The sequence below is a fragment of the Sarcophilus harrisii genome, chromosome 2 (assembly GCF_902635505.1).
Source record: "Sarcophilus harrisii chromosome 2, mSarHar1.11, whole genome shotgun sequence".
In the NCBI taxonomy this organism is placed as follows: Eukaryota; Metazoa; Chordata; class Mammalia; order Dasyuromorphia; family Dasyuridae; genus Sarcophilus; species Sarcophilus harrisii.
In genome coordinates, this window is record NC_045427.1 from 154,838,042 (window position 1) to 154,865,296 (window position 27,255).

General features: G+C 33.6%; 1 protein-coding gene across 5 annotated transcripts in view; it reads left to right on the forward strand.

Annotated features, from left to right (window-relative positions):
* KIF16B (kinesin family member 16B) overlaps positions 1 to 27,255 on the forward strand; it is a 340,481-nt gene that overhangs the window by 224,893 nt on the left and 88,333 nt on the right. The window contains exons 18-23 of one of the 5 annotated variants that reach the window (XM_031951076.1): positions 4,221 to 4,256; positions 4,685 to 4,738; positions 6,147 to 7,493; positions 15,189 to 15,347; positions 16,258 to 16,360; positions 17,853 to 17,903. In XM_031951076.1, the coding sequence (XP_031806936.1) occupies positions 4,221 to 4,256; positions 4,685 to 4,738; positions 6,147 to 7,493; positions 15,189 to 15,347; positions 16,258 to 16,360; positions 17,853 to 17,903 (1,750 nt within the window). The remainder of the gene's footprint in view (positions 1 to 4,220; positions 4,257 to 4,684; positions 4,739 to 6,146; positions 7,494 to 15,188; positions 15,348 to 16,257; positions 16,361 to 17,852; positions 17,904 to 27,255) is intronic. The other 4 variants (XM_031951077.1, XM_031951079.1, XM_031951078.1 and 1 more) reach the window with 4 other exon arrangements.

The window sequence follows — 27,255 nt, forward strand, 5'->3', positions numbered from 1 at the left end:
TAAATTTAGAGCATCTGTTTTCTTTCCTTATTCTTCCTAAATCCTTTGTAATTTGGCTTGTAATATTATCCTTCAATTGAAACTGCTTTCACCAAAGTTACCTGTGATTTCTTAATTTTCAAAATGAAAGTCTTTTTCTTATCTACATTCTTGATTCCTGCAGCATTTAACTGTGTTAACTACTTTGCCCTCTTGAATAGTAATAAAAGAATAGTGTTTGGAGAATGTTATGGCATACTGCCCATTCTAGACCATAACTGAGATCTAGAATTCATTTCCATATATCACGTTTAAAAAGTACTTGAATAAGTTGGAAAGCTCCCAAAGAAGAACAGTAAAGATGAAGTAAAAATTTTAATACACATTATATAAAGTTTGGTAGAAATAACTGGGAATATTTAGTATGAAGCAGAGAAGATTTGAAGGGATTAGGGGAAATGTAACCCCTGACTAAATGTTAGAAGGACTGGCATGTGGAAGGCTAAATAGATTTGTTCTCTTTGATCCCAGTAGGTAAAATTAGGCAATATGAGGAGAAACTGGAAAAAAAAAATTGATTTCAGTTGAAAAGACAGACTTCCTGGCAGTTTAAATATTGCTGTAAAGAAGATACAGTGAGCTGCTTAGGAACATGGTGAGTTCTGTCATCATCAGAAGATTTCCAGCATAAGCTGGATAATCTGGGGTCTGGAATATTATAGGAATTCTTGTTCAGGAACCTGTTAGACTAGGTGGCCACTGAAGTTTTTGGAGGGTTGATAACTATTTGATTTGTGTTAGGAAGCTCTATACCTATCTAGCATAAAAGAAAGAGTCCTCAATACTTTGATGAGGAAGACATAGCTAGATTAGGGACAAGATAAAACAGTATTATCCTATCAACTTATTTCTTTGCCTTCCATGGAAAATATTGTTCAGCTGTTATTTTACATACACACACACACACATGTATGTGCATATATATATAGACACACATATACATACATATATGTATATGTGTGTGTGTATAAAGATGAATGAGTTAATGAAAAAAAAAAAGAGCATCCATGAGAAGATAAGGGAAATGGAAGATCTAGCATTAGTTTGAAAATCTAAATAATAAAGTTCTAACAAAACTCTGCTAGAAGTAAGAGAGATAGAAAAGTAAGGAGAGAAACCTTTCTCAGTCTCTACTAGTTTAATGGCATTGTGTAATGAGAGAGAGACACACATTAGAAGTGTTGACTAGCTGAGCATATTAGCATATTGTCTTTCACACATACAATATGAAAAGAGTACGAATGTGTTAAAAGGACTTGTAAAAATCTTCACTTCAGTTTTTGTCGTTGCTTTAGAAAGATTTTTCTTAGTATAGATTCTAATATTGGCCAATGGAAAAACAATACAGTCCTCAATTTAATTTTGGCCTCATTGACATTTGAGTACCCAAAATATTTTAAAGTATGAAAAGAACCTATTAAAAGGCACAGTTCTTGATTTCTGAATAAGATTAGAACTCTTATATTGGCAAACCTTAACTGAACATCTTAGTTCAGGACTTGGATTCCAGGGAGCCAGAGAATATTTATTATAATTAATAAAAGACTTTGAATCAAAAGACTTGGATCAGCTCTGGTACTTTAATATGTGACCTTATAAAAGTTACTTAGTCATTTTAAGCCTTAACCCCATCAATATAGCAGAGGAAATATTTTTTATTTAGGGAACATAAGGGGGAATTTAGGCAGTGTTAAAAAAAAAAAACAAAATTAATTAAACAGTAATAATTTGTTTATATATTTATGACCTACCTTTCAAGTGCAAATGTCATGGAAAAATTTGAATCAGAATATGTCTCCTCAATTTTATTCTTAAAATTTGAATTCATTTTATTGTCTACATACAAAACACTAAACTAATGATACAAAACCAAAAACAAAATAGTCTTTGACCTCAAGAAGCTTATATTCCACAGATATCTGAGAGGAGAGATCCTATAGAAGTATTTTACCCCCATTTCTCATGGAATTATTAGAGATAAAATGAGGTCATAGATATAAAAGCACTTATAAATTAGGAATCAAATGAAATTATATATATATATATGAAAATATTATAAACATATGTAATAAAGACAGGCTATATGACATAATGGATAGAGATTTGGCCTGGAAGCTCTGAAAACTGAACCTCTTCTGATGCTTACTGTCTGGCTGTGAGCAAGTCACTTATACTCACTGGGTCCCAGTTTCCTCATATATAAAATGAGAGAGTTAAATGAGATCCCTTCTCATGTCCCTTCTAGATAAAGTTCTGTTCGTATACATTGTGGGATCCCAAGCAAGTCACTCTCAGGCTAATAGTTATAAGAAAGGTGTTGACTAGTATTGATAGAGTGAGTTATCTCTTCCTGAAGTTCTCTATCCTAATGAAATCACAAATCCATTCCTTATCCCTATAAGTGTAAGAGATTTACCATTATTATTTTAATGCCTTTAATTATTTTTGTGTAGATTTCAAAATTATATTGTTAAATGCATAAAATAAAATTCATAAGATTTCAGAGGAATCAACCACCACCAACAAAATCAATAAAAAGGTTTAGAATCTCTAAAATAAATTCTCCAGAGATGACTTGTTTTTGCAAAGTTACTGTAAAGTAAGCTTTTGCTCAAACATCCTGACAATGCCTTTTGGAATAAGCACAATACTGTCAAGAAAAGCAGAATGCCAAGAGACCTGCTAAGAAAATCTGTTTTTTGTTGTAATATGCCTCCTTTTGTTATCTACCTAAATAGGTAGTGCTTCTTTGACTTTTACCTTCTGTGTGATTTTTTTTTTTATGTTGAATTACTCTTGTGTCCTGAACTCCATCATACTTATACCAGAGAGAAATTCTCACAAAGGCGCAAGACCTAAGATCTAATTGTTTATATTTATATTTTGTTTAGAATTTTTTATCCCCACCTCTGTTTTTGATGTAATGTATAAAATGAAAAATTTCTATTCTCACTTTTCTAGTGTTAAAAAAAGAGAAAAAAAGGAAAGTATAAGATATCTAGTGATAGATCTAGTTTATCTTAACTGCAATAGAAACAGCTATTTCTAATAACATATATTTCATTTTAAGTTAATTTTGGGCAGTCTGAAAATATGTATCACCAATGCCATTTTATAGTAGAAAAAACATTGAATTTTAAGGCATTGGAAAGCATGAATTTCCATCTGGATTTGTTGCTTTGTGATCTTAGGTAAGTCATTTAAACCCAGTGGGGCTGTTATTTAATTAGTAAATTGTGAATAAATACCAATCAAACTGTCAAAAAATTATTTATAGAGCTAGAAAAATGGAATGTGGTGGATAAAAACAGATTGGAAGGACTAAGGTAAATAGCCTAAATGGGGAGACTGAGTTGTCAGAAGAGTTTTTTCTTCCAATTTTTTTTCCTTTTCAATATAAAACCACTGGATCCTTTTGAGCCAGAGGATGACATTTAGGGAAATTAGCTATTTAAAAGATAGACTAGAATCTCTTAAGACAATCATAAATAACTCATGCGTGGCTTCTCGATGTCAAGTACCATGTGCTTCCCACATACACTCTCTAACCTTGATGCCTATGACAGTACCATCCTCTATGTAGTAGGCACTTAATTAATGTTTGTTGAATTGAAATTTTATTTTTGTATTGAATTGACCTTTCAGGTAATGGGTTTGCGGTATGATGAAAAGACTATTGGAGCAGAAGCAGGAGTTTTGGTACTTTTGATACTTATGCCACTAAACTAGTTGTGTGACTTTTGGCCAGTCACATCATCTTCCTCAACCTCAGTTTCCTCTGAGTAAAGCAAGGGGATTAGAAATTATGATTTTAACTCCTTTTCTATCTCTGTAATACTTTATTAAATGTTGTGTTGTATTGTGTTGTATAATAGATATGGTACTATACGACCCATTTATTTGAATCACTGCATTTGTTGTATATCCTGCTATTTCTGGGGGGAAATGGTAAAAAAAATAAAAAATCTATTGTTTATTGCATTATTATTTAAACTTGAATTATTTTTTCCAGTCTTTTGAATAAGCTGTCTCCAAACATTTGTTTGTGGTTTTTTTTTTAAAGCAATCTTATTTTGTACATGACTTTTGGCATTAAAGTATCTTGACTGCTTTTCTCTTAATAATGATTTTCTTCCCTATTAATTCCTTTCATCACTTTGCTTTCTTTCTACCTCCCCTAGCAGTCTTTTTCCTGTTAAAGGACCAATCTGTTTAAGGTAGAGAAACTTAATTTCTATTTATTGGTGACTACATCTGCATGTAGTAGACATGTAGACTTGCAATAATAGTACTTATCATTTAGAGGTCTTGTTTTATTTTAATTAGTATAATTAAATACTGTTTTTTTTTTTCTCAAGAAAATTATTTACAATTCATTTTGAATACAAGCACCCAGGAACACTCCATTTTATTTCTAACTGTAGCAAAGAAAACTTTTTTCAATCACTGTAGAACAAATAAAATACTTAAAGGCTTACTAATACATTGTAATTAAAACAGTGCTTTTAAAATTGACATCTGTTTGAATAGAAATATGTATAAATGTTTGTATATATATTTGCACATGTATTGCATATATGTCTAAAGAGAACAAGTAGAAAAATGTATTATCCCAAAGTGACTTGTTTACATTTGATTTTATTAGGCTTGAATTTGAGAGACAGCAGCGTGAGGAACTGGAAAAATTAGAAAATAAAAGGTAAGATGTACATAAATTCTACCACTTTGTAGTTCTTAAATTTGTATTTTTTTAAAATTGTAGTCATACAGATGACTTAATTTGTATTTTGTATCTTTGGACATCACACTCCATAACTCTTAAAATGTTTGTTTTTCTTGCATTCTAAAGCTGCTAACCTGAGGGTTTTTTTTTTAAAACTGTTTCATTATTTTAGCTTGTTCTTTAAATATGGAAGCCTCTGAGGTCCTTTCTAGCTCTAGATCTATGCAGATTACTAAGATTTTTACTTTTGTGTTTGTTTAAGTAACCTAAATGTGATTAAGGGTAGGAAGTGTGATAGAGCTGTAAGTGGCTAAAGGAGATACTTGAATAATCTGTTATCTCTCCTTTTAAATAAGATTACCTACTGTCTCATCAGATTTTTCCCCCCACTATTTCCTGCTAATTAAGTTGATGGATAAAAGTTTTGTCTTCTTTTTTAATCAGGGAAATCAATATGTCAAGGATGATGATAATGGACATATATAGAGTGATTTAAAAAACCCCAATAAAACGTTGCAAATATTAACTTATAAGATCTCAAATTTATGAGGAAAGTGGTTAGAAATTATGAAACAGTTCCATAAATAGGGTAATTATCTCCTACATTGTTAACAGTTCTACTTTTTAACTTCTTATGGGATAGATGTTTGCTGACTCAGGAAACCAAAGCCATATATAAATATCCTTATGGGTAACTATACTACTGATTCAGAGCCAATCCTAATCCCAAGCTTCTCTTTGAGATTTTGCATAAAATGGAGATTATCTTTCATTTAAAAAGTGCATTATGATCACAGCTTAGTTTTAGTGTATTAATAAGTGGGGAAGCTTTTCTAATTTTCTAGTTACTGGGTACTTCTGAAGTACGAAGTAATAAACTTCAGTCATTCTCATAATGTGTATGAGGTAATTTATAATTGCTGATTATTTCTAACCAGGCAGAAAAATGTTTGATGATATGCAGAACTTGGAAAAAGAAAAATAGATGAATAGAACTATAGATTTTCTTGATTTTAGTCTTTGTCCCAAATTAGAATGAGTCACTTATATCTGACACTTCCAGAATCATCACTTCCAAGGATTTTCATTGTTGAATTGAACATAATGATTATAGTTTGAAACTTATATTACTTTCTCTCCTAAGCCCAGAGGTTCCCCTCCCCCCCCAATAATGTTATTAATGGCACATTACAATATACAAGTTAAATAGAGGTAACATTCTTTAAATGAGGAAAATATGCAACTGATCAACTGTTTTTGTTTTTAATAGCAAGTCCCTTTTAAAATGATGGATGTTAAGAGTCTCCTACATTTTGGAAAAAAAGTATTTACTAAGAGAAATAAGAGCAAATATTTAATGCCTTATTTATATTTTGATTTTTAGGAAACTCATTGAAGAAATGGAAGAAAAACAAAAATCAGACAAAGCAAAATTAGAACGAATGCAACAAGAAGTGGAGTCACAACGCAAGGAAACAGAAATAGTGCAGCGACAAATCCGGAAACAGGAGGAGAGCTTGAAACGCCGTAGCTTTCATATTGAGAATCGGCTGAAAGATTTGCTAGCTGAAAAAGAAAAATTTGAAGAAGAACGGCTCAGAGAACAGCAGGAGATAGAGCTTCAGAAGAAAAGGCAAGAAGAAGAGAGCTTTCTCAAAGTCAAGGAAGAACTCCAACGGCTACAGGAACTCAATAACAATGAAAAGGCTGAGAAGATACAGATATTCCAAGAACTTGACAGACTTAAAAAGGAAAAAGATGAACAATGTGCCAAGTTTGAACGAGAAAAAAAGAGACTTGAGGAGCAGGAAAAAGAGCAGTTGATGCTTGTTGCCCATCTCGAAGAAGAAGTCAGGGAGAAACAAGATATGATACAACTTCTGAAGCATGGTGATGTCCAGCGGTTGGAAGAAGAGATAAGGGACCTTGAAGAAATCAGAGGTTCTCTTTTGAAATTTAAAGAAGCCCAGTCTAAGGGGGAAGAAGATGATGAAGAATTAGAGAAAGCACAGCTTAATTTCCTGAACTTCAAGAGAAGGCAACTTGAACAGTTGACTAATTTGGAAAAGGAACTAGTTCAGCAGCGGGATCTCCTTGAAAAAGAAGTGGCAAATGAATGGGAAATTTTAACAGGTGTCACTGAAGATTTGAATCTGCTCGAAGTAAATGATGAAACTCTCTTGAAGGCAGTACAAGTGGCCCAAGACTTGGGGAAAATAAAGCCAACAGAAAACAGGCTGCAGTATAAAAAACGTCAGCTTCAATACCTCAGACAGAATCTTTTGCCACTTTTATTGGAAGAGAAGCAAAGAGCCTTTGAAATCCTTGACAGAGGCCTTCTTGGATTAGACAACACTCTTTATCAAGTTGAGAAAGAAAGGGAAGAAAAAGAGAAACAGCTTGCCCAGTACAGGGCCAATGCCAACCAGCTGCAGAAACTCCAAGCTACATTTGAATTCACTGCCAACATTGCACGTCAGGAAGAGAAAGTTAGGAAAAAGGAAAAGGAAATCCTTGAATCAAGGGAGAAACAACAGAGAGAAGCACTAGAACAGGCTGTCGCTAAATTGGAAAAAAGACATACCGCGCTTCAGCGACGCTCTACTTTAAATGTGGAGATTGAAGAACAGAAGCAAAAACTGGCCACTCTCAATAGCAATAACAGTGAACAGTCAGATCTCAGGGCTAGTCTAGAATCTGAACGAAAAGCCTTAGAACAGGACCGAGAAAGGTAAGAACTTAAGAATTGTTACAATGGGGAAAATGGTTTATTTCTAGAAGACCTATTTCAGTGGTCAGAAATACTTCTTATTCTCTTAAGCATACATTGATTAATTTTCCTCAAATCTGACAAGTGTTCCTGAGAAATATTTATCTTAGACTTGTATGGCCTCCAGTAGTCTAAAATGTAGGGGTGAGGTTGGGAGCCACTCTCTTTTCCCTTGAGGAAGTGCTTTTAATGTTGGCCATTTTATTATTCTTGGACACTCCCCTTGCCTCATGAAATTTATAAACTAAATCTTTTTTTGGGGGGGGCGGTACTTTAGTACTTTTAATGCTAACAGTCATCATTTCGGGAATTTTTACTTCATGTATGAAGTCTTTAGGAACAAGTTGCTCAGTTCATAGAACTTTGCCAACCCATTTGTATCTGTGAAAGTGTGATTTTATACTCTGAATAAAAGGTTTATCAGAGTAATATGTTCAGAGGCACTTTACCCATTGTGAGAATCTTGTTTGAAACAGTTTCCTATTGTAAAGTGTCATTAATCAAGTGTTTTCTGCCAATCCTTTCTATAGATATTTATAGGTATCATTACATAGAAAAACTAAATTTTAGTGTAGAAAATCCTCTATGCCTGGGACTAGTAGAAACCCTTGGGTCTAATGTGAACTAGGTGCTAAGGTCTTATAAAAGAGCTCTCAGCGCCTGGAGCCATGCAACCCCAGTGATAAATCTTTCCATGTGACAGAGAAATGGCAGAATTCAGAGTAGATGGGAGACTCTTAGGCAAACCTTGAAATATCTTACTGCCTTGGAGACATTTATGAAGGGGACATTTCTATGTTTGAGATTTTTTTGTGTAAATTCCCAACCAAATTTTGATAATTCTATTAGCTTAAAGATTGGAATTTTCTTCTAACTCTTGAATGTAGTTATTTCTTACAAAGAAATATATGAGTAGTTTAAGAAAAACCCTAGGGATAGACTAAGTAAAATGCACACTGAAAGCTGCTAGAACTAGGATACTTAAAAAGGAGAGGTCATGCTCTCAGTTGAAGCCATGCTGTATGACATAAGAACATAGTGTGGGCTTTAGCTTGGTGTTCCAATCTTTTGTCAACTATTCTCACTACCTTGATGTTTAGCATTAGGACTCTATAATAACAGAAGCAATATTCCATTGTCAGTGGGGGAGTGATTTTTCCAATGTCATCACACCTGCAGAAGCCAAGCAAAGGTTGCTTTTAGATTTATATATTTGGATGGAATAGATTTTGCTAAGGTGTAACATAGGCTGACAGCTTGAGAGTGCTGTGACAGTTTTGTCCCACTGCACCCTTCTATAATACAGCTGCTGATTCTTTTTTTAGTAGTCTTCAAACCCTGATCCATTACGTAGTATGCCAGTTGACCTGGTTATGAAAATAGAAGATTTCATGTAAATAGAGATCAAATAGATAGGTAGTGAGTCCACAAGGGGTTTGCAAGGTAATATTCCATCACCTTTTCCTACCCTGTGCCTCCTGCTTTACTCCAGCTGTTCTACTCATTTGTTCAGGTAGATGTTTAACACTTGGAAAGTTATATTACTGTCATCACACCAGAGCTTTTTTTCATAGCTGTTGAGTCGAGGGAACAACAGGCAGGGAAGCCTCTTTTTCTTAATTTTGTATTAGTCCTTTACTAATATACTGTCACAAAGACATCCATGCACTCCCAACTCTTTGTCCTCCCCTCTTCTTGGCATCTTCCTGACTTTTCATTCCAGTCAGGGCCCAACTCATTTCATTGATCTCTTTTTTTTCTAGAACTGTTAGTAGACCACAAAAATTCAGGTAGATGTCATTTTATATTTCCCTTGCTTTACTTTCCAACAATTTTAAAACAAGATGATTATATTTCTAGACTACTAACTCCTGTCCCTGTATCCATAATCCAGAACATTTTTTCTTCCTCTATACCTTAATTTTGTCAAACTGCTTTATGTGTTTTTGTCAAATCCCAATTTAATTATTTACTAAATGAGGTCCAGAACTTGAATATTTAGTACTTTTTTATCTCACAAAATTTATGGATTGGTAAGGACCTTATAGGTCATTTATAGCCAGCCATATAATGGCCAACATCACCTCTACCACTATCGATATCCCTAACAAGTAGTCACCATTCATATTCTTGTAGCAGTCCCTGCTACTACTTATTTCTAATTCTACCTCTCAAATCCCTCTTGTATGTGGCACCCCTTCAAGTACTTGAATAATGACCTCCTTGATTCTTCTTTAGGCTAAATATCCTTAGTTGTTTTAGTCTGTCCTTTTTCACACATTCTTTGATTGGTCAGAGTCCCTTCTCAAAGTAGCTCGTAGCTCTCAGAACTAAATGTAATACTCCACATGTGATTTGACCAGGCAGAGTAGTGTATAGAAGGAATTACTGCTCCCTCATTCTGGACTACTGGGTTCCTATTAACATAGCCTTAGGATTAACTTTTTTGGAGTTTTTTGGTTGTCATTTCATATTTAATTTATATGGATCTTGTAGTTATTTAAGCCTTTAGATCTTTTCACCTGAAAGGTTGTCTACCAGACTTCCTTGTCATGCAGTTGTTGTTTTTACCAAATGTAAGACTTTATATTGAACTTTACACTATTGGGGAGATCTGGCAGACATTTCAGATATATGTGCATACCAGATTTTCAAATGACATGAAACTGAGAGAGACAGCTAACATGCTATCCCAGAAAGTGGAAAGTATTGTATCATTTGAAAATCTGATAAGGCTATTTTAGTCCCTCAGTCAAAATACTGATAAAAAATATTGAACCCCACAATACCCAAGGCATATTCCTATTACTGCAGTATTCCTTTAGAGATCTTGTTCTCAGATCACATTGACCAATTCCTTGGTCTGTTATTCAAACAGTGCTGAATTCATTCTATATATCTAGTCCAAGACATCTATCCATGTTTTTCCCAAGGATTTTATGAAAAACTTTACCAAGTGAATTGGAATCTTGCTTTATTTTAGCTGTTTCATTTCCCCATCTATCTATTTTGTAATCCTGCCAAAAAATTAGGTTAGTATCTTATGACCAGCAGGTCATAATATATTAGTTGCCACTGTTTCCTTTTCAAAATATCATTCCTTTCAAAGTCTCATGACAGAAGCCAATTCTAGAGTAATTGTCTGAAGTAGCAGAACAGGTGAAGAAGGTTGCCAATCCAGGAGAGTGAGGTTGAAGAGCTAAAGCTACAGAAATAAAAGGGTTACAACCTCCAAGGCATGGGAACTTGACCTCATAATTGGTGACACTTCCAGGAAAATGGCCAAAAAATAGGGAGTGAATTAAAATATGGGTAGAGCATATATGGATTCACAGCACAATTAAAAGCTTTCTAAATCCTTGATCAGGATTTCTGGTTTCATTTCCTTTCAAGTGTAAATGATACACTGGAGAAAATTGTAGTGACTTAGTAGGAAGAATGTCTAAATCAGATCTCACCTCATTCAACTTCCTATTTTTACAGAGATGAAAACAGGAGCAGAAAGGTTAATTGAGTCTCCCAAATGATGCAGATAATTAATAGCAGAGTTACTCTAAAAAACTCAGATCTCTTCATCTTAGATTCTCAGGGACCTACTTGTTGAACCTAAAGAATGGTGTTGGAGAGACACATTGAAAACAGTGTTTTACAGATAACTATTGGGGTATTGAACTTCTGTTTTGGAGAAGTCTTTGCTTTTTTTTGCTTCATGAATACAATTATTAGATCAGAATTCTCCAATTTTAAAGAAATTTTCCTTTGTCCATCTCTGAAATTGCCTCATAAGTTGGGCCTTGGAGGGGGGAAAATTCTTCCCTCTCTTCTTTCCTTCCCTCCCTTCTTTCCTTCCTTCCTTCTTCCCTCCCTTCCTCCCTGCCTTCCTTCCTCCTTTCCTCCCTCCCTGCCTTCCTCCCTTCCTCCCTCCTTCCTCTCTTCTTCCCTCCCTTCCCTCCATCCTTCCCACAAGTTAAACCATTCATTGATAATTGACTAAATGGTATTGTATCAGCTTAGGAATCAGATAAAAGCAAGACTATTTAAATGTATTACATTTTCTTTTGTAATAGAAAGTTTACTGTCTTATAATGATGATTGCATAAACAAGGTAAACACTGTTAAAATGTCTTTTCTTGCCTTCAGATTCTTTTTCTAGTCTATCCAGTAAGTAAAAATAAATTCACCTTTCTAAAAATAATTTCTCCAATGTAACCTGGCTAACAAATGGCCATCTAGCTTCTGTTTGAAGATATTCATTGAGACAGAACTATTGATCTAAAAAAGACTCTTTTAGTTTTGGACAGTTCTCATTATTAGGCAATTTTTTTCCTTACCCAGTCCTAAATCTGCCTCTCTGAAACTTTTAACATTTATTCCTAGCTAGACCCTCTGGATCCAAGAACAAGTTTGGTTCTTCTTCTTCTGTATAAAAGTCCTTTAAATATTTGATGACTGTTCTTCTTTCCACCTTGCCCCAGATTTTAACTTCTATTTAAACCTCATCAATTCTTTCATACACTCTCTTAATATAGTGTGAACCCAAGGGCCTTTCACATATTCATTCATATTCTTATTGTTTTCATGCTGTTCTGTTTTCTATGATGACCAGCTCTCTATCTAGATTCCAATAGTACCCTTATTTATGAATCAAGTCATTTTGATGCAGTAATATAATGTCTTTTGTTAATTGCTATGAATGAGAATCTCTTTTTATTTTGATGAAACTGCAAATTCGGTAGGGGTTTGAGACGTACCTTATGCTTCTTTTGGCCCCTCTGCACAATGTCTAGTAAAGTGCTGACCATATAATAGAGACTTCGTTACTATATATTAAAGTAAGCCATTAATAGATAAGTGACCTGTTAAAAAATCATATGACAAAGTACCAGATTATGTTTTAATAAGTTTCTTATTTGTAAATTTTACAATAATAATAGCTGTTTTTTTTTAACAAGTATAACATTTACTTCAGCAAACATTTATTGAATACCTACTATATGATAATACTAAATATTAGGTAATATGTAAACTACAAAGTTCAGACAAATCACTCTCTGCTACCATAGAGCTTACAAAAGTAAAAGGCTATCACACACACATAAACTACAGCATAAAATGTGCTAATGTAATGATTTTTCAGACTCATTGACTTATAGAATTTGAGAGTTATTAAAGGATAATTGAGTCTACTACTCTCTTTACAAATAAGGAAATTGAGTCCTAAGAAATTGAGTCTCCTAAAGAGATCATGTTAAACTCACCCAACTAAATAGCAGAATAGAGATTAGAATTTAAATTTCCTAACATAGTGTTCAATGGTCTTTTTATTATACATCGATTATTTTTTATTATTATGCATTGATTCAATTGATAATTTTAAAGAACAGATTTGATAAAGTAGGGATTTATTTTACACAGCTTGAAATCTCAAATTTAAGAAGAGAAACTTTGAGAAGAAGGAACTGAGACATGATAGCCATTTTCCAATATGTGAAGCACTGTCATATGGAATACAAGCTACACGTGTCCTGTTTAGTCCCAAATAGTAGAGCTAAGAGCAACATAGGGAAGTTGCAACGAGGCAAGTTTGGGCTAAAAATGAAGAAATACTTATTAATAATTGGTTGCCCAAAAATGTTTTTTGTTTGTTTGTTTGTTTTGTTTTGTTTTAAAGCAAATGTTAGTTGACCATAGAGGATTCTTGTTCAGGGGAAAGTTGTCCTCCCTTCCAGTTCTAAGGCAGGCTATAATACAGCATATGGTAGACAGCAGCATGCATTGATGTAATTGCAGGCTTGGTCTGTTTGAAATTGCAAATTCCTAGTCAAAAGAATAAGAGGATCAAAGTTCTGTGAGCTATAAAAGCAGTATCAGAATTTTCTTGGGCCCTTGTAAAATTCCTGTGGCTTCAATATGGGAGGATGATATGAGTGAAAAAGATTCTGGGCTCAGGAATTTGCTTCCACTGCAGAAAAACATTAGGATGAAGTGTCAAATCTGTAGAATTGTTATACCATGTATAACATGCAATCCTACAGCTCCGTGTAGTCAGAACAAAACTATACCTAACATGAACCAGAAATTCTTATTTCACACTACTCTATTGTTACAATATTTTTCTGATGGAAACAAGAGCTTTCAGTAACTTGCAAAGAAAATGGCAAAACACCAAAACTACTAATTCTGGGAGCTGGTTGGGAAAATTGTTTTCAAAAGAACCAGATGAATATTTGTTTTCAGAAATTTATGTTACTGTAATCCATAAAATTAACTTTATATCAATTAATCTAATGGCAAATCACTGCCAAAATAAATCCTTTCATATCTGATTACTTAATTTTGACAGTTTCTTTAAATTAGTGGAAGAGTTGAAAGATAGGGCCTATGTATGGAGCAGAATGCTTAATAGAACTGCAGAGACTTAATTATGATCTGTCAGTGACAATAGAGTTTTGACAGTAAGTAATGTTTGGAGTTCACTGAAAATATATGTATTTGAAGTTTGTATTGATCGAAGAGTTATTATTTAGAATTATAGTGGTATTTATCATTGCTATTGAACTGCCCTAAAATACCCTCAAAATGTTATATGTGGTCTTGAGATTTATTCTGGAAGTAAAATCATTTTTAGTTGTTTTTCCTCAAACTTTCAAATGGGTGGATTTAAGACTTTATGGTCCTCTTATTAATTTTGCCCCAAGGTTCAAGCAGCAATTGTTGGAACTTTCTCATTCGTATGTTTTGTGGTGTGCTGTGATAATACAAGTGAAACATCTAACATAGTATTTGAAATGTGAGATAACAATTTCCTTTAAATTCTTTTCCCCACCCTAATGCCAGTGCCAGTTTTTTTCAGGGTTTAGGTGTGCTAAGGTCACAAAACTGACCACCTCACTAAGGTTCATTAACATAACTGTTTTCCTTCTCTTGTATTATCATAAACGATCTCTTCTCTACCTATCCCTGCTCATTACTTCTGGGTAAGGCAGGAAGTAATGTGAATGTATTATGGCACTTCCCTTTTGGTAGTGTAAAGCTATTGTTGCTTTTTTTTGTGGAAATGGGCAGAAATATTGTCTGGGGATACAAAGAAGCTTAAAATCTTCAAAAGCATCATGGGATGAGTTTTAAAATAGAGATTTGTCCCCCATTTATATTTTTTCATTGTCTTCAATTTGTAGTTATATATATCATATACATCATGTTTCTAGATAGTAAACCACAATGGTCATTATTGAGTATGACTTTTAAACATGATGACAGGGAGGGTGGAGGGGAGAGTAATTCAATGTAATTAATCAGTTTCGAGTACCTACTATGTGCTAGTAGAAAACAGAAGACAAAGATTACCCTGTCTTTTCCCCTAGGGTGGGGGGCATATATAACATGTATTCAGGTAAGTAAATTTGAAATTATAAGCAATAAATTATATGTAATTCTAGATTTGAGAGAGCACTAGTTTATGATTCTCCTAATATAAGTGCAATTGGTATGTTTCAAAATGACACCATTGTATGTATGTTTGACCATAGTGATTTTAGTGTGATGTTAATTGAGTTTATAAATGCTAAGCATGTGAAGATATATACTTAATTTGACATTGTATTTGGGGATTCTTATGAAGCTTTTGATTACTCAGTGTGGTTCACTTCTGTACAGGTTAGAGTGGGAAATTCAACAGCTGAAGCAAAAACTATGTGAAGTTGATGGTATTCATAAAAGGTGCCAGGGAACCCTGGGGGAGAGTCGATTTCCCTCCAACTCCCCAGCCAGTGCAGCAAAATCTCAGTCTCCTCTGCTTCCACTGGTTGATGATAGGTACTGTATATGAAGCAGATCTTGGATCTTGTTTTTTCACACAATTAACTTTTCCTCATCTTTCATATTAAGTGAAACCTTGTGGAGGCCTCTGTTAGTCTGTTAGGAATTTCTCTATTTCTTGCTTTGTTGGTAATATGTAGAAATCCTGATGATTTTTGTGGGTTTATTTTATATTCTGCAACATTGCTGAAACTGTTAATTATTTTTAATAAGTTTTTAGTTGATTTTCTAGAATTCTTTAAATAGAATATCATGTCACCTAGGTTCTAGGCTAAGCCCCATTTGACCATTGTTTGGGTCCTAAATGACTCAGATTGAATGTAAGTAGCAGTCATTTCTGCTTTGGTCAGAAACCCTGTCACTGAATGGGGACAGCCCCAGTCAGACTGAGACCTGTTGAGACATTAGCTTAAAAAGGCCAAGGTCTCCCACTGCATCCAGGGCCATCTCTAGTCATCCTGATCTATATCTGGCTGCTGGATCCAGATGGCACTGGAGGGGAAAAGGAGGCAGGTGACCTTGCTCTGTCCTCTCTCCTTCCCTAAAATCCAGTTCACTTGCATGTCATGGCATCACATCCCTGATGTCATGGTCCTCTTCAAGAACAAAAGACAAACAACAGCAGGTAATTGTACAATAGGGATTTTAAATTTCATATGAAGTCAAAGATATTCTCTTTAATTGTGAGAAGAATCTTCTATTATATATACACTTTTTAGTCTCCTTGGGCAAAGGTTTGCAGATGGTGAGTTTGTGTCTGTTTTAGTTGAGGTTAGGTTTGGGAATTGTGTCTTTCTAAAAAATAAAGTTTGTTAAGTAAGAAGGGCAGGGGGTATAAGAATGAAATAATATGCCATAGTCCTTAAAAACATTCCAAGTTTGGATTTTTCCCCTAATTTATTTTCAGGCTTAATGCTTACATTGAAGAAGAAGTACAGCGGCGTCTACAGAGTGTCCATCCCAGTACTGGAGATAATATGTGTTTCTCCCAGTCTACAGAAATGCGAAAGGTAAGCCAAATTTGACTAATTTGAGTTTCAAAAGGACCTTTCATTGAAAAAAAAATATTCTCTGTGCAGATTCCCTCTTTTTTTTTTTCTCATTAGTAATAATATAAAAATACGTTACTACTAAACCAAATGTTAGTTTACTAAACTTTGGTAAGATCAAGATGAGCAGGTTGTGACCAACACTTAATGTATCCTAAGATTGGAAGGTTTGTGAAGTGAAGGTAGCTTACTTTTACATATTTATTTCTTCAAAATCATAATTATAATTTTTGGTGACCATGTGTCCATTTTCCTTCCTCTTCCACAAGGATACAGCTGTGGCTTCCAGTCCATTTCACGCAATACTACAAGGAATATTATGTTTTTTTTTTTTAGTGCTGATGGATGTTAGTAATAGTCCAGTCCAGTTTTATCAGTAAAGTACATTGTTTAGCTGTTAGTATATAGTGAGGACAGTCCTCAGGAAATAATGTTTTTAGTATTCATACTTGGACTTTTTATAAGATGAATGAATATCTCAGATCTCTTCAAGGTGAGAACTGTAGAGCTATAGTTAGTTATTTTATGAATAAAAATTTTTCTAATGGGTTTGTATTTTTTTTAAATTTTCATGTCTTTTAGTTAGGAAATTTTTCCCTTTTTGTTTTTAATTTTTTTTTTTTTTTGCCCAAATGCATGTAGAAACAATTTAAAACATTTCCTTTTACGTTTTGAGTTCCAAAATCTATCCCTTCCTCCTCTTTTTCCTAAGACAGTTGCAATCTGATATAAGTTATATATATATTCAAACATGTAAAACATTTCCAGATTAGTTATTTTGTGGAAGAAAATTAACAAAACAAAAGGAAAAAAAGAAAGAAGTTGAAAAAATAATATGCTTCAATCTGTATTCAGATGCTATTTATCCTTTCTCTGAAGTCAGATAGCATTTTTAAATTTTTGAATACTTTAGGATTGTGTTAGATCATTGTATTGCTAGGAATAGCTAACTCATGCAGTTGTTCATTGTATGATATTGCTGTGACTGTGTACAATGGTTCTGTTTACTTATTTATCGGTTCATGTAAGTCTTTCCAAGTTTTTCAGAAACCATCCTATTCATCATTCCTTATAGTGAGTAATATTTCCTTACAATCATGTACCACAGTTTATTCAGACACTCCCCAGTTGATGAGCATCCCCTCAATTTTCAATTCTTAGCCACTACAAAAGGAGCCTCTATAAATATTTTTGTACGAATAGATTCTTTCCCCCTTGTTTATGATCTCTACATCTAGTAGTGATATTCCTGGAGCAAAAAGGTATACATAGTTTTATAGCACAAACCTTCTAGAGTGGTGAAATTGTTCTCAGATCTAACTCTTCTGGAGCATTTCATTCTTGATAGACAAGCATGTTTCTTTAGTTCACTGTTAGATCTCATAAATATTTCTAATCAAACTAGTTTTTCTCCCTTGAAAAGCAGATAACTTAATTTTTCTTACATTTCTAGGATAATGAAAAACTTCACAATGGTACCATTCAGCGTAAGCTAAAGTATGAGGTAGGTAATGATTTTTTAGATTGATAGGGTCATCTTAAATTATGATATGCTCATGTGATTAAATTTTCTTAATGCTTAGTCACATAATTAGAAATTAGAAATGACAATGAGATTTATGTCTAATAGAAAAAGCAAGCTATTATATGAACTTAAAATTAAATAGAATCTTACACATTGCATATAGCTTTGACTTTTTCTCAATACAGCATATAGCTATGCTGGAGACTAAAAAAACAAAAACCAACTTTTCAACAGAATCTCTTTCCTCATCCTTCTTTAAAATTCAAACTTATGTGATCTGAATCAGAACTGAGGTTTGGAAATATAATAGAGAACTGTTCAACATTTTTTTAAAAAATCTCAAATTCCAAAATCCATAAAACCTTTGTATTACTACTTCTATTCCAAAGGAATACTTTTGAGTGACTAATTACTATATCTCTCTAATGAACTGTTTTATACCTTAGACTTATCAAACCAAAGTTTATTTAGATGTAAGGCTCATGAGCTTTTGTTTGGTACTTTGTATTTTCTATAGATATCATCCCTTACATTTCTGATCTTTTGTATATACACAAGAAGTCTCTATAAATTATGAGGCTATAAGAATTCTAGTTAATCCCTCAAATTAGAATTGGTTTAATTTGCATTACCTATTGTTACCCCATCTTCTTTCTAATCATTATCCTCTTCCAAAGACTTAATATTCTTGGAGAAAAACATCTATCTTCCATTTCTCTAGACTACAACACCTAGCCACAATATATTATACATATTATGAAATCAACAGATATTTGTTATTGATCATTCATTCATGCCTTCAGAAAACATGTGTGGCTGCTCAAAACACTTATTTCCAAATATGAAACTAAATCACACATAGAAAAATACTCCAAAATTAAATTACCAATTAATTTCTCTTAGCCTTACAGTTTAATTTTCAATAGACCCACTTTGACACCTTTGACCTTCTGGGTATATAGTCTTGAACTAATTTGTATGTTGTTTGAATATGAAGTTAATTCAGGTCACTCAATATTACTCATTATACAAAATAATCCAACTTTACAATGAAATATGGGTACTGTGAACTAATTGTATAAACTATAATCTTGTCAAATATATTACATGTGAAATCCAGAAAATGATCTTCTACTCCAAAATCATACCATCTATTCTTCATTCAGATTACTCATTCTTGAATCACATATCAATTAGGGCCAATGGATTTAGATTTATCATTTTATTTCTGCATGGATTCATAAGATGAAATCAATGAAAATAAATGTAAAAAATATTATTCTCTAAGAATTGTAGAGAATAAAAACAGCATCCCTATTTCTACTTTTGACATTTTGAACAGAAAAGACAGTCTTGGCCACTGCACTATCTAGTTCCACTTCGACCTGTTGGTGATACAAATTCTTCCATTTTCATTAATGAAGAAATAAGTCAAGTAGACTCAAAGAAAGAAGAAAATCATTCAGTGACATGGAGCATATCAGGTTCTACAAATTCCTTATTTGTGTCAAAAGGAAAAACCTGCCAAAAAAGAAATCAGTGTTCAGAACAAGAGTTTTTATGTGAAATTAATCATAAACAAACTTGTCCTGAATCTACTGGTAGTTTTGATCAAGATTATTGTTATGAAAATTGTCCTCTCGATTTTCTTCAAATAAATCAGGAAAGTATAAAATGTTTGCAAGACAAGATAAAGAATCTCAGTTATTCAAAACACATGGAAATGACTGGTGAAGATGTCCTCAGCTCACGGATTCAGTCCAATTGGACTTTCCTACAACATAGATCCAACACAACATCTGTAGAGAGTTACAAAAAGCAGACCAGACAGAGCAACATGCTTTGCTTATTTCTTTCTGAATCTGTTTCCAATGAGAAGAGTCCATCCAAATCAGATCCCCAGGAGTTCCCAGCCCCACTTTATTGTGAACAGCATCTTGAAAAGGAGTTACACATAACAAAACAAAGCCCCGTGAAGTCTCCCCTTCCACCTACAGATGTTAGGACAGATAAATTCTATGGCTTGGAAAACTTTTATAGCAAGTTTTCTAGCATTTATAAAGATTCCAGGAGTCACCTCCTCCAAAATAGCACAAAGATGCTCAACCAAGCAAGACATATGGGTAGCCTTTGTGACCCCAGAGGTATTACCTCCCAAGTAACAACATTACTTAGAAATTTGCCAGTACTTAGAAACTTGCCTCTGGAGACATCCTGGAAGTCATATTTGAAGTGGTCAGATCCACCTCCTTTAAATGATGCTCAAGTTGTCATGAGTAACAAGGACCAACTAGAAAAAATTTTGCCTACACAGAGCCCCATGCATTATATGACCTCAGCCATCTCATTAACCACAGGTTTACAAAGTTCTTCTCAAAGCTCTGTTTTCCAACGTGTACGTGACAATGCCAGAAATCTCTCTGCTTTCAAGCAGACTCTTGTGCAGTTTCCAGCTGAACTAGTGAGACTTCAGGAATTGTCTTTAAAAGGCCTATTAGAGTATGTGACCTATAGCTTCCCTGAGCTTTGGACCAAAATAGATGAATTAAAAGGTATTTATTGGCTTGCCATTGCTAATTGCAAAGAGCCTGACCCACAGCCGGCTTGTTTAATTCTATGTAGTTCAGCCTTCTATGCCTTTCTTCTATCGAATGATTGCCCAGACTCATTATATATTTTTCATATTCTTCCTATTACTATGCTTAGAGAGATTCAAATTGGTTTTGGAGGACAATGTGTACGGCTTCTGGGCTCCACAGAAGACCACTTGCTCACTTTGTTTACTTACAACAAAAATTTCACTCAGCAGATATGCTGTGAGCTACTAAGTTCCTTAATGCCTGTGTCAGATGGTAACATATGTTTTGATCATCCTTTGCTTAGGGAAGATTTAGTCCAGCTTTCACTTGATTGGAGAACAGAGGTTACTGATTTGGTTTTGACAAGTGGAGTGAAAGTGACATCTAAATTCCAAAGTACCCTAGTTGACATCATTTACTTTCTTCATGGAAACATGGAAAGCAATATTCCCTCCCTGGCAGAGGTTCAATTATTACTATATACTACAGTCAAAGTAGAAAGTAACTCTTGCCAAGCATGTTGTAAGTCATTAGTTCTTCTTAATACATATATTGGACTAGTGAGAGAAGATTGTGTTTTCTATCCCCTTATTATTTCTCCAAGAATATCTCCTCAACGCTCACAATTTGATGTGATCAAGTTTCGTGCTTTAAGTGAGTTCAGATGTGTTGTTGTAGACCAGAAAAACTTGTTAGAAGTAGAGCTTGTCTTTTTCAAAAAGCATAAAATTGCATCTGATTCAAGAATTGGTTTTTCTGGACACCATTTGTCCAATTCCCCATCACGTACTGTAGATACCCCAAATGATTCATCTGAGGTCTGGAAACTAACTTTCAATTCACAAGATGAAGTTCTTTGGCTAATTAATTATTTAACAAGATTGTAGAAAGTAGATTCTCAAAAGTGCATTTATTATATATGTATTTGAAATCTTTCTTTGATATAGTAAGCATGAAAAGTAATTAGTGAAGGGAAAATAAGTGACCTCAATGTAACTAACATGGAATTGAAATAAGGATAATATCTAAAACTGGAAATTTAGGAATTTTAAATATTGATAATAAAATGACTCAACAAAAAAATTGATATAATGCCTCATAACTTTCTCACAATTATTCTTAAAGTAATGCTTGATTAAGGGATTTTTTTTGTATTGCATTTGACTTTGTATTGATTTATGGTATAGCTGTTCTTGGTTGAGTTCTGAAATAATTTGTCTTAATGTTGTTAAGAAAAGTATCTTCAGTGCTTTGTCATTCATCATGCAGAGATTTAGATGTGGTTATGACAGTTGAATAGTAGAAGCTGTGGATGCACAGAACTTCCTATAATGAAACAGGGATTTAATGTGGCTTTCTACTATTTGAAAACATAAAGTAAAGTCAGAGATAAGGACTCTGCTGAGGTTACTTACATGGTTTATTGCCTCTTCATTTCATTGCTATTGCCTGATCTCTTCCATCTTGTATGATTTCACTCCTTTGACTCTTTTTCTTTATTTTCTTTATTTCTCTCTTTTCTTTCTTCTCATGTAGTTTTTCAAACTCTTTTTTTCCTTCTTCCCTCCTTTTTTCCCTCCTTCCCTCCATTCCTCCTTCTCTCCCTCAGTCCTTCCCTCCCTCCTTCCCTTCCATCTATTAAAATTTTATTTATGTTATTTCTAATTTGTGGAATAAAACAAGCATTTCCATAACATAGTATAATTTAAAAAATGTTTGCACATGAAGGTGCACATCTATTATATACAGCTTGCTATTCCTTTTAAACATAATAAAGTTATCATGTAAATTGATGTTATTTTCTTCCCCTCCCACTCTAGAAATGGATATTATTGGATGTAAATATATACACATAGATAAAATCATTTTATATATATATATTTTAATTTATCATTTCTTTCATTTAATGTATCTAGCTTCTTCCTTCATATGGTTGTTTTATGCTTACTTTGGATGTTTATAATAGTCAAAATTACATATTTGTTCAAAGTCATTAAAACAATATTGCTGGATACAGCATTCTTCTGGTTCTGCTCATTTTTCTCTTCATTATTTTGTACAAGTTTATCCATGTTTTTTTAAGATCATCGAGCTCATCATTTCTTATAGTAGTATTCTTTTTTTTTATTATAGTAGTATTCTATAATAATCATGTATACCACAACTTGTTTAGCTATTCCCCAATTGACAGGCATCCCCTAATTTCCATTCTTTGCTGCTACAAAGAGAGCTGTTATAAATATTTTAGAACACATAGGTACTATTCCTTTTTCCCTAATCATCTTTGGAACAAGTTGCTAGATCAAAGATATAAGTAAGAATTATTTATCATGACTTTCACAAGGAAAGAAAGTGCTAATCATGATGATGTCATGGCTGGAGAACAGGATACATAAGTAGCACATAATTTCACCAGTGAGTTATAAATGTTTAAACATGCATTGACTAGTTCCACTGGAAAAAGAACTCATAACTCTTTCTAGGCATGTTATAAATTGTAGCCTTTACATAGATGGGACAAAAATCACACTATTAATCATAGTGTTAATCTTGCTGACCATTGCTCTTTCTTTTGATGCAAATATTCCAGGATGGTATTTAAAGGTGACTTTCAAGTTTCAAGATTCCGTGACATTCTGTTTCCCTTATTACTTCCATAATATAAACGCAATTTATATTTTAGGCTGCTTCCTATGACTCTTTGCTATGTGAATAGGAATTAGGTTTCATCTTATTAAAATAAATTTGGTGATTAACATCAAACTGCAAAGTTTAGTTTATGTAACATATGTACATATGTAACATAAGCTCTATTTTTAATTATAATCTTAATTCTAATTCTAATAAGCTCAATTATAATCCAGAACTATTGACAGATAGTCCCTTTTTTAGTTATTGGAAACATCATTGATTTTCACTGGTGGTACTGGTTACCTCTTATGTAACCATAGGCTTGCCACTTGCCTTCTTAAGGTCTGTAGAGCCCCTGCCTATGCTCTTGCTCTACTTTCTTCCTCTGGAGATCTAAGGACCATCTTAAAGGCAAGGTCTCATCACAGGTTAGACTCTAGAACAAGGGTAAGGAACGTCCAAGCCTGTGGGCTATACAAGTCCCATGAAATCCTTTGCTAGTCACTACCCAGGCAATGATGAGCTGAAAGCTAGGCACAACAACCTCCCACTGCTTGACTTCTATAATAGTTTTGTAATGTAATTTTGTAATCATTTTGTTCTTCCCAGGAATGATGTTATAAATATCGAAATGACCCTTGGAAGAAAAAAACGTTTCCTTGCCTCTGCTTTAGAAAGACTCATACCTACCTACCTCAGTACTGGTGGGAATTTTTTTCTAAAACTTTGCCAACTTTTAAATCAGGTGACAGGATTGGTGTTTGTATTCTGGAGATTAAGTTATTGTTATCTCTTCAGAGTTAATTCAGAACCTTAGAAAAAATTTAGCATCACTGCAGGACAACTGGAGTTTAGAAGAGCACTTACCTTGTAAATCATTCTCAAGCCAGGGTCTTCATGCAAAACCTTTAGATCACATTTTCCTGGATTTGAGATATAGCTTAGATAACCTACAACTTGCATATATGTCCATTGGTTTGGACTTTGCCTATGTTATCCTTTAATAGATAGTTATAAAGTATGAAGTAGCTTGATTTGCAAGTCTAGAAATTGATTTTGAATTTCAGTTAAGCGCATTATCTCATGAGATAATAACCTCTTTGATTTAAATATTTGTGTGTGTGTGTGTGTGTGTATCTGGCCAGTGAAAAAATCCTTAAGAAATTATATTTGTTGATGTAATTTTAAGTACGCACCTTTGAATTCATTCTTTGTTCCTGAAATAAAGCCTAACTTTAGTAATCAGCAGAAAGAGAGAGAGAGAGAGAGAGTGTGTGTGTGTGTGTGTGTGTTTGCGCGTGAAGGAGAGGGAGAGGGAGAGGGAGAGGGAGAGGGAGAGGGAGAGGGAGAGGGAGAGGGAGAGGGAGAGGGAGAGAGAGAGAGAGAGAAAAGATAAGTCATATGATCTGGGAAAAATATAGAGATTCTCAATCATAAGAGCCAAAATATTTAAACTGAATGTAATCAACTTTCTGATAAATACCAGATTATAAACAAGAAAAATATTTTTCCCTAAGTAGATTTTTTAAAAATTTAAAAATAATAGCATTTACATTGTGCAATTTGTTAATATTTCTTAGACATTATCTCTTTGAGATACTGATTTTTATCCAAATTTGATTAAAAACTATTTTGCTCACAGTTGCCTCTTTTAGAAACTTGTGCTAGGCAAAGTGAATTTATTTAGTCTTTGTTGAAAAAATATTTCAGAACAGTTTAAGCCTCCCAATTCTCATTACAGAAAAATGTGCAGGCATCTCTTTGGAGGAAAACATTCTCATCTGGAAGCAGCTGTAATTATAGTAATTTTTATTTACATGCTTGTTTTCAAATGATTTGAAGTTTTTGTCTGGCAGATCTTTTTGGAACTTTTTTTCTAATGCCTTCTTCCATAGTTGTTAAATTACTCAACCTTATGGGTGAGGATATTGGATAATGAGGTCATTTTGCTAATTGAGTAACTCTATTCCCAGATAGGTATAGATCAAGCCAAATACACTTGAAGCCTAATTATGCTTCATATCAGTGGATAGCATTAGATTGAGAATCCCAGGTGCTTATTAAAGATATATTTCAGCACCTTTAATTTCATCAGTGTGCTTACTCCCTTCGTTGAAGCAGCTTTCGACCCCTGGGCAACACAGCAGGTGGCTGTCCAGGATTATTGTGGGAGAAGAATGTTCCTTGCAGCTAACCTAGCAATGAGTTTCTTTGACCTTTAGTGATTTGGATTGCCAACAACAGATAAATAGCCTATCACTAGACTTTAACTGGAGCCTTCCTGCTTGGGCTTTTCTGGCATAGTCCATGGCAAATTATGAGACCTTAACACCATATTGACAAATCAAAGTAGGACTTTAATGGAGTTGCTTTATACTAAAAATTTAGCAAGTTTGAACTCATCAGCCACATAAATACAAAAAGCAAGATGATCTCTTCTTTCAAAGGTCTTATGTTCTAATAGAGGAAGGCAACATATAAGGAATGGTAGATCAGAAGAAATTTCCTAGGGACACTGAGGACTGTCATAGCATGATCGATTGCAACATCCTTTCCAATACTGGTAGTATTGATTTGATCATAGGTGGGGAAGATAAAAGAGGAAAAAAGTACAAAGAAACCTTATTGGGTCTTAAAGCATCTAAATCCAGTCCAGTCCCAGAGTTGGAAGTTGTATCTAATTGGAAGTGGAGAGTGGTGGAGAGCAGTATGGCTGAAGTTTATATTGTAGTTATTCTAAGGGCTCCCCAGTCTGATGAAATTTTAATTTTTCAGATTTAAAATGAAATATTGATTAGATCAGACTTCATTCAACCATAAAACTTCAAATAGGCAAGACTTTAGAGTTCTTCTCTAGAGAAGGCAAGACTTCACAATTATAGGAATATTTTATAATATATTTTGTTAATACACTTTTATTTAATCATTTTTTTTGATGTGACTGAATATCACAGTTCCATCAATATTTCTTCAATATGATATTTTTTCCACGATGTCTACTACCTTTGTTGCCATCACTTAGACAAAGTGTTATTTTTGTAGCAGAATTATACATACTACTCTAATTTTGGCACAGCATTACAAAATATATGTAAGAACTTTCTTTCATAAATGTTGTGATTGTCTGGCTTTATCTCATGTGGCTTTTTCTTCTTTGTCTTTGAGCTCAATCTTCATCTTATTTATAACTTTGTCTTTTTCTAATTTAACTGCTTCTCCTTCTATAAAATACAAATTTAAAGTAGTAGAATCAAATGTATTATACGTAATTTCTTGTCAAGTTTTATTCCTTTTTCCAGGATGGTCAATAATGGGCTCTCCAGTTATTGGAATGAAACCTGTCTTCTCTTTTTTTTTGCTCCTGATTACCAAAGTTAGGCTTTGTTTCAGGAACAAATAATGAATTCAAAGGTGTGTATTCAAAATGACATCAACAAGTATAATTTCCTAAGTATTCTTTCATTGGCCAGATCATGAAACTGGCATTTTGAAAAGGCCCAGGTTTCTATGAATTGTAGAATTGTAGTTTATGCATTTACTAAAACTGATCAACATCATGTAAGGCTGTGAATCAGAAAAAGTCATCACAAACCCCTTTGGATTTGAATGTAAAACCAACAAAGCTTGAAGTTTGATTATCTCATCCTTGTCATAAGAAATGTTAGTTTTATGCTCCTAAATACAAATATTGAGCTGAAAGATGGGATCCTTCATGCTTAGGACCCTTATATCTCTTTCTTGATATGGATATTTTAATAGGTGCAAAGCTTTGGCAGCATCATTATTAGTAAAAAAAAAAAAAAGCATGTATTAGACTCCAGCCTTAATGACATCTAATTACTGTACTGCCAGTGTATTTTATTATTTAGCTTTTTATTTTTTATATTTTATTGTTGTTTTTGTTTTATTTGCTCTTTTTTGAACTTTCCTAAATAACCAAACATTGGAAAAGATATGCATAGGAACCTAGATTTTTCCTTCTATCATTTAGGATCTACCAAAATAACTATATTTTATCAATATGTTTTGCATATTCACTGTTTTCCTTTGGTTATAAAAGTGAAATTTCTTGATTGGTATTCAAAATCTGGCTGATTATATTTAAGAATTTAACATGTAAA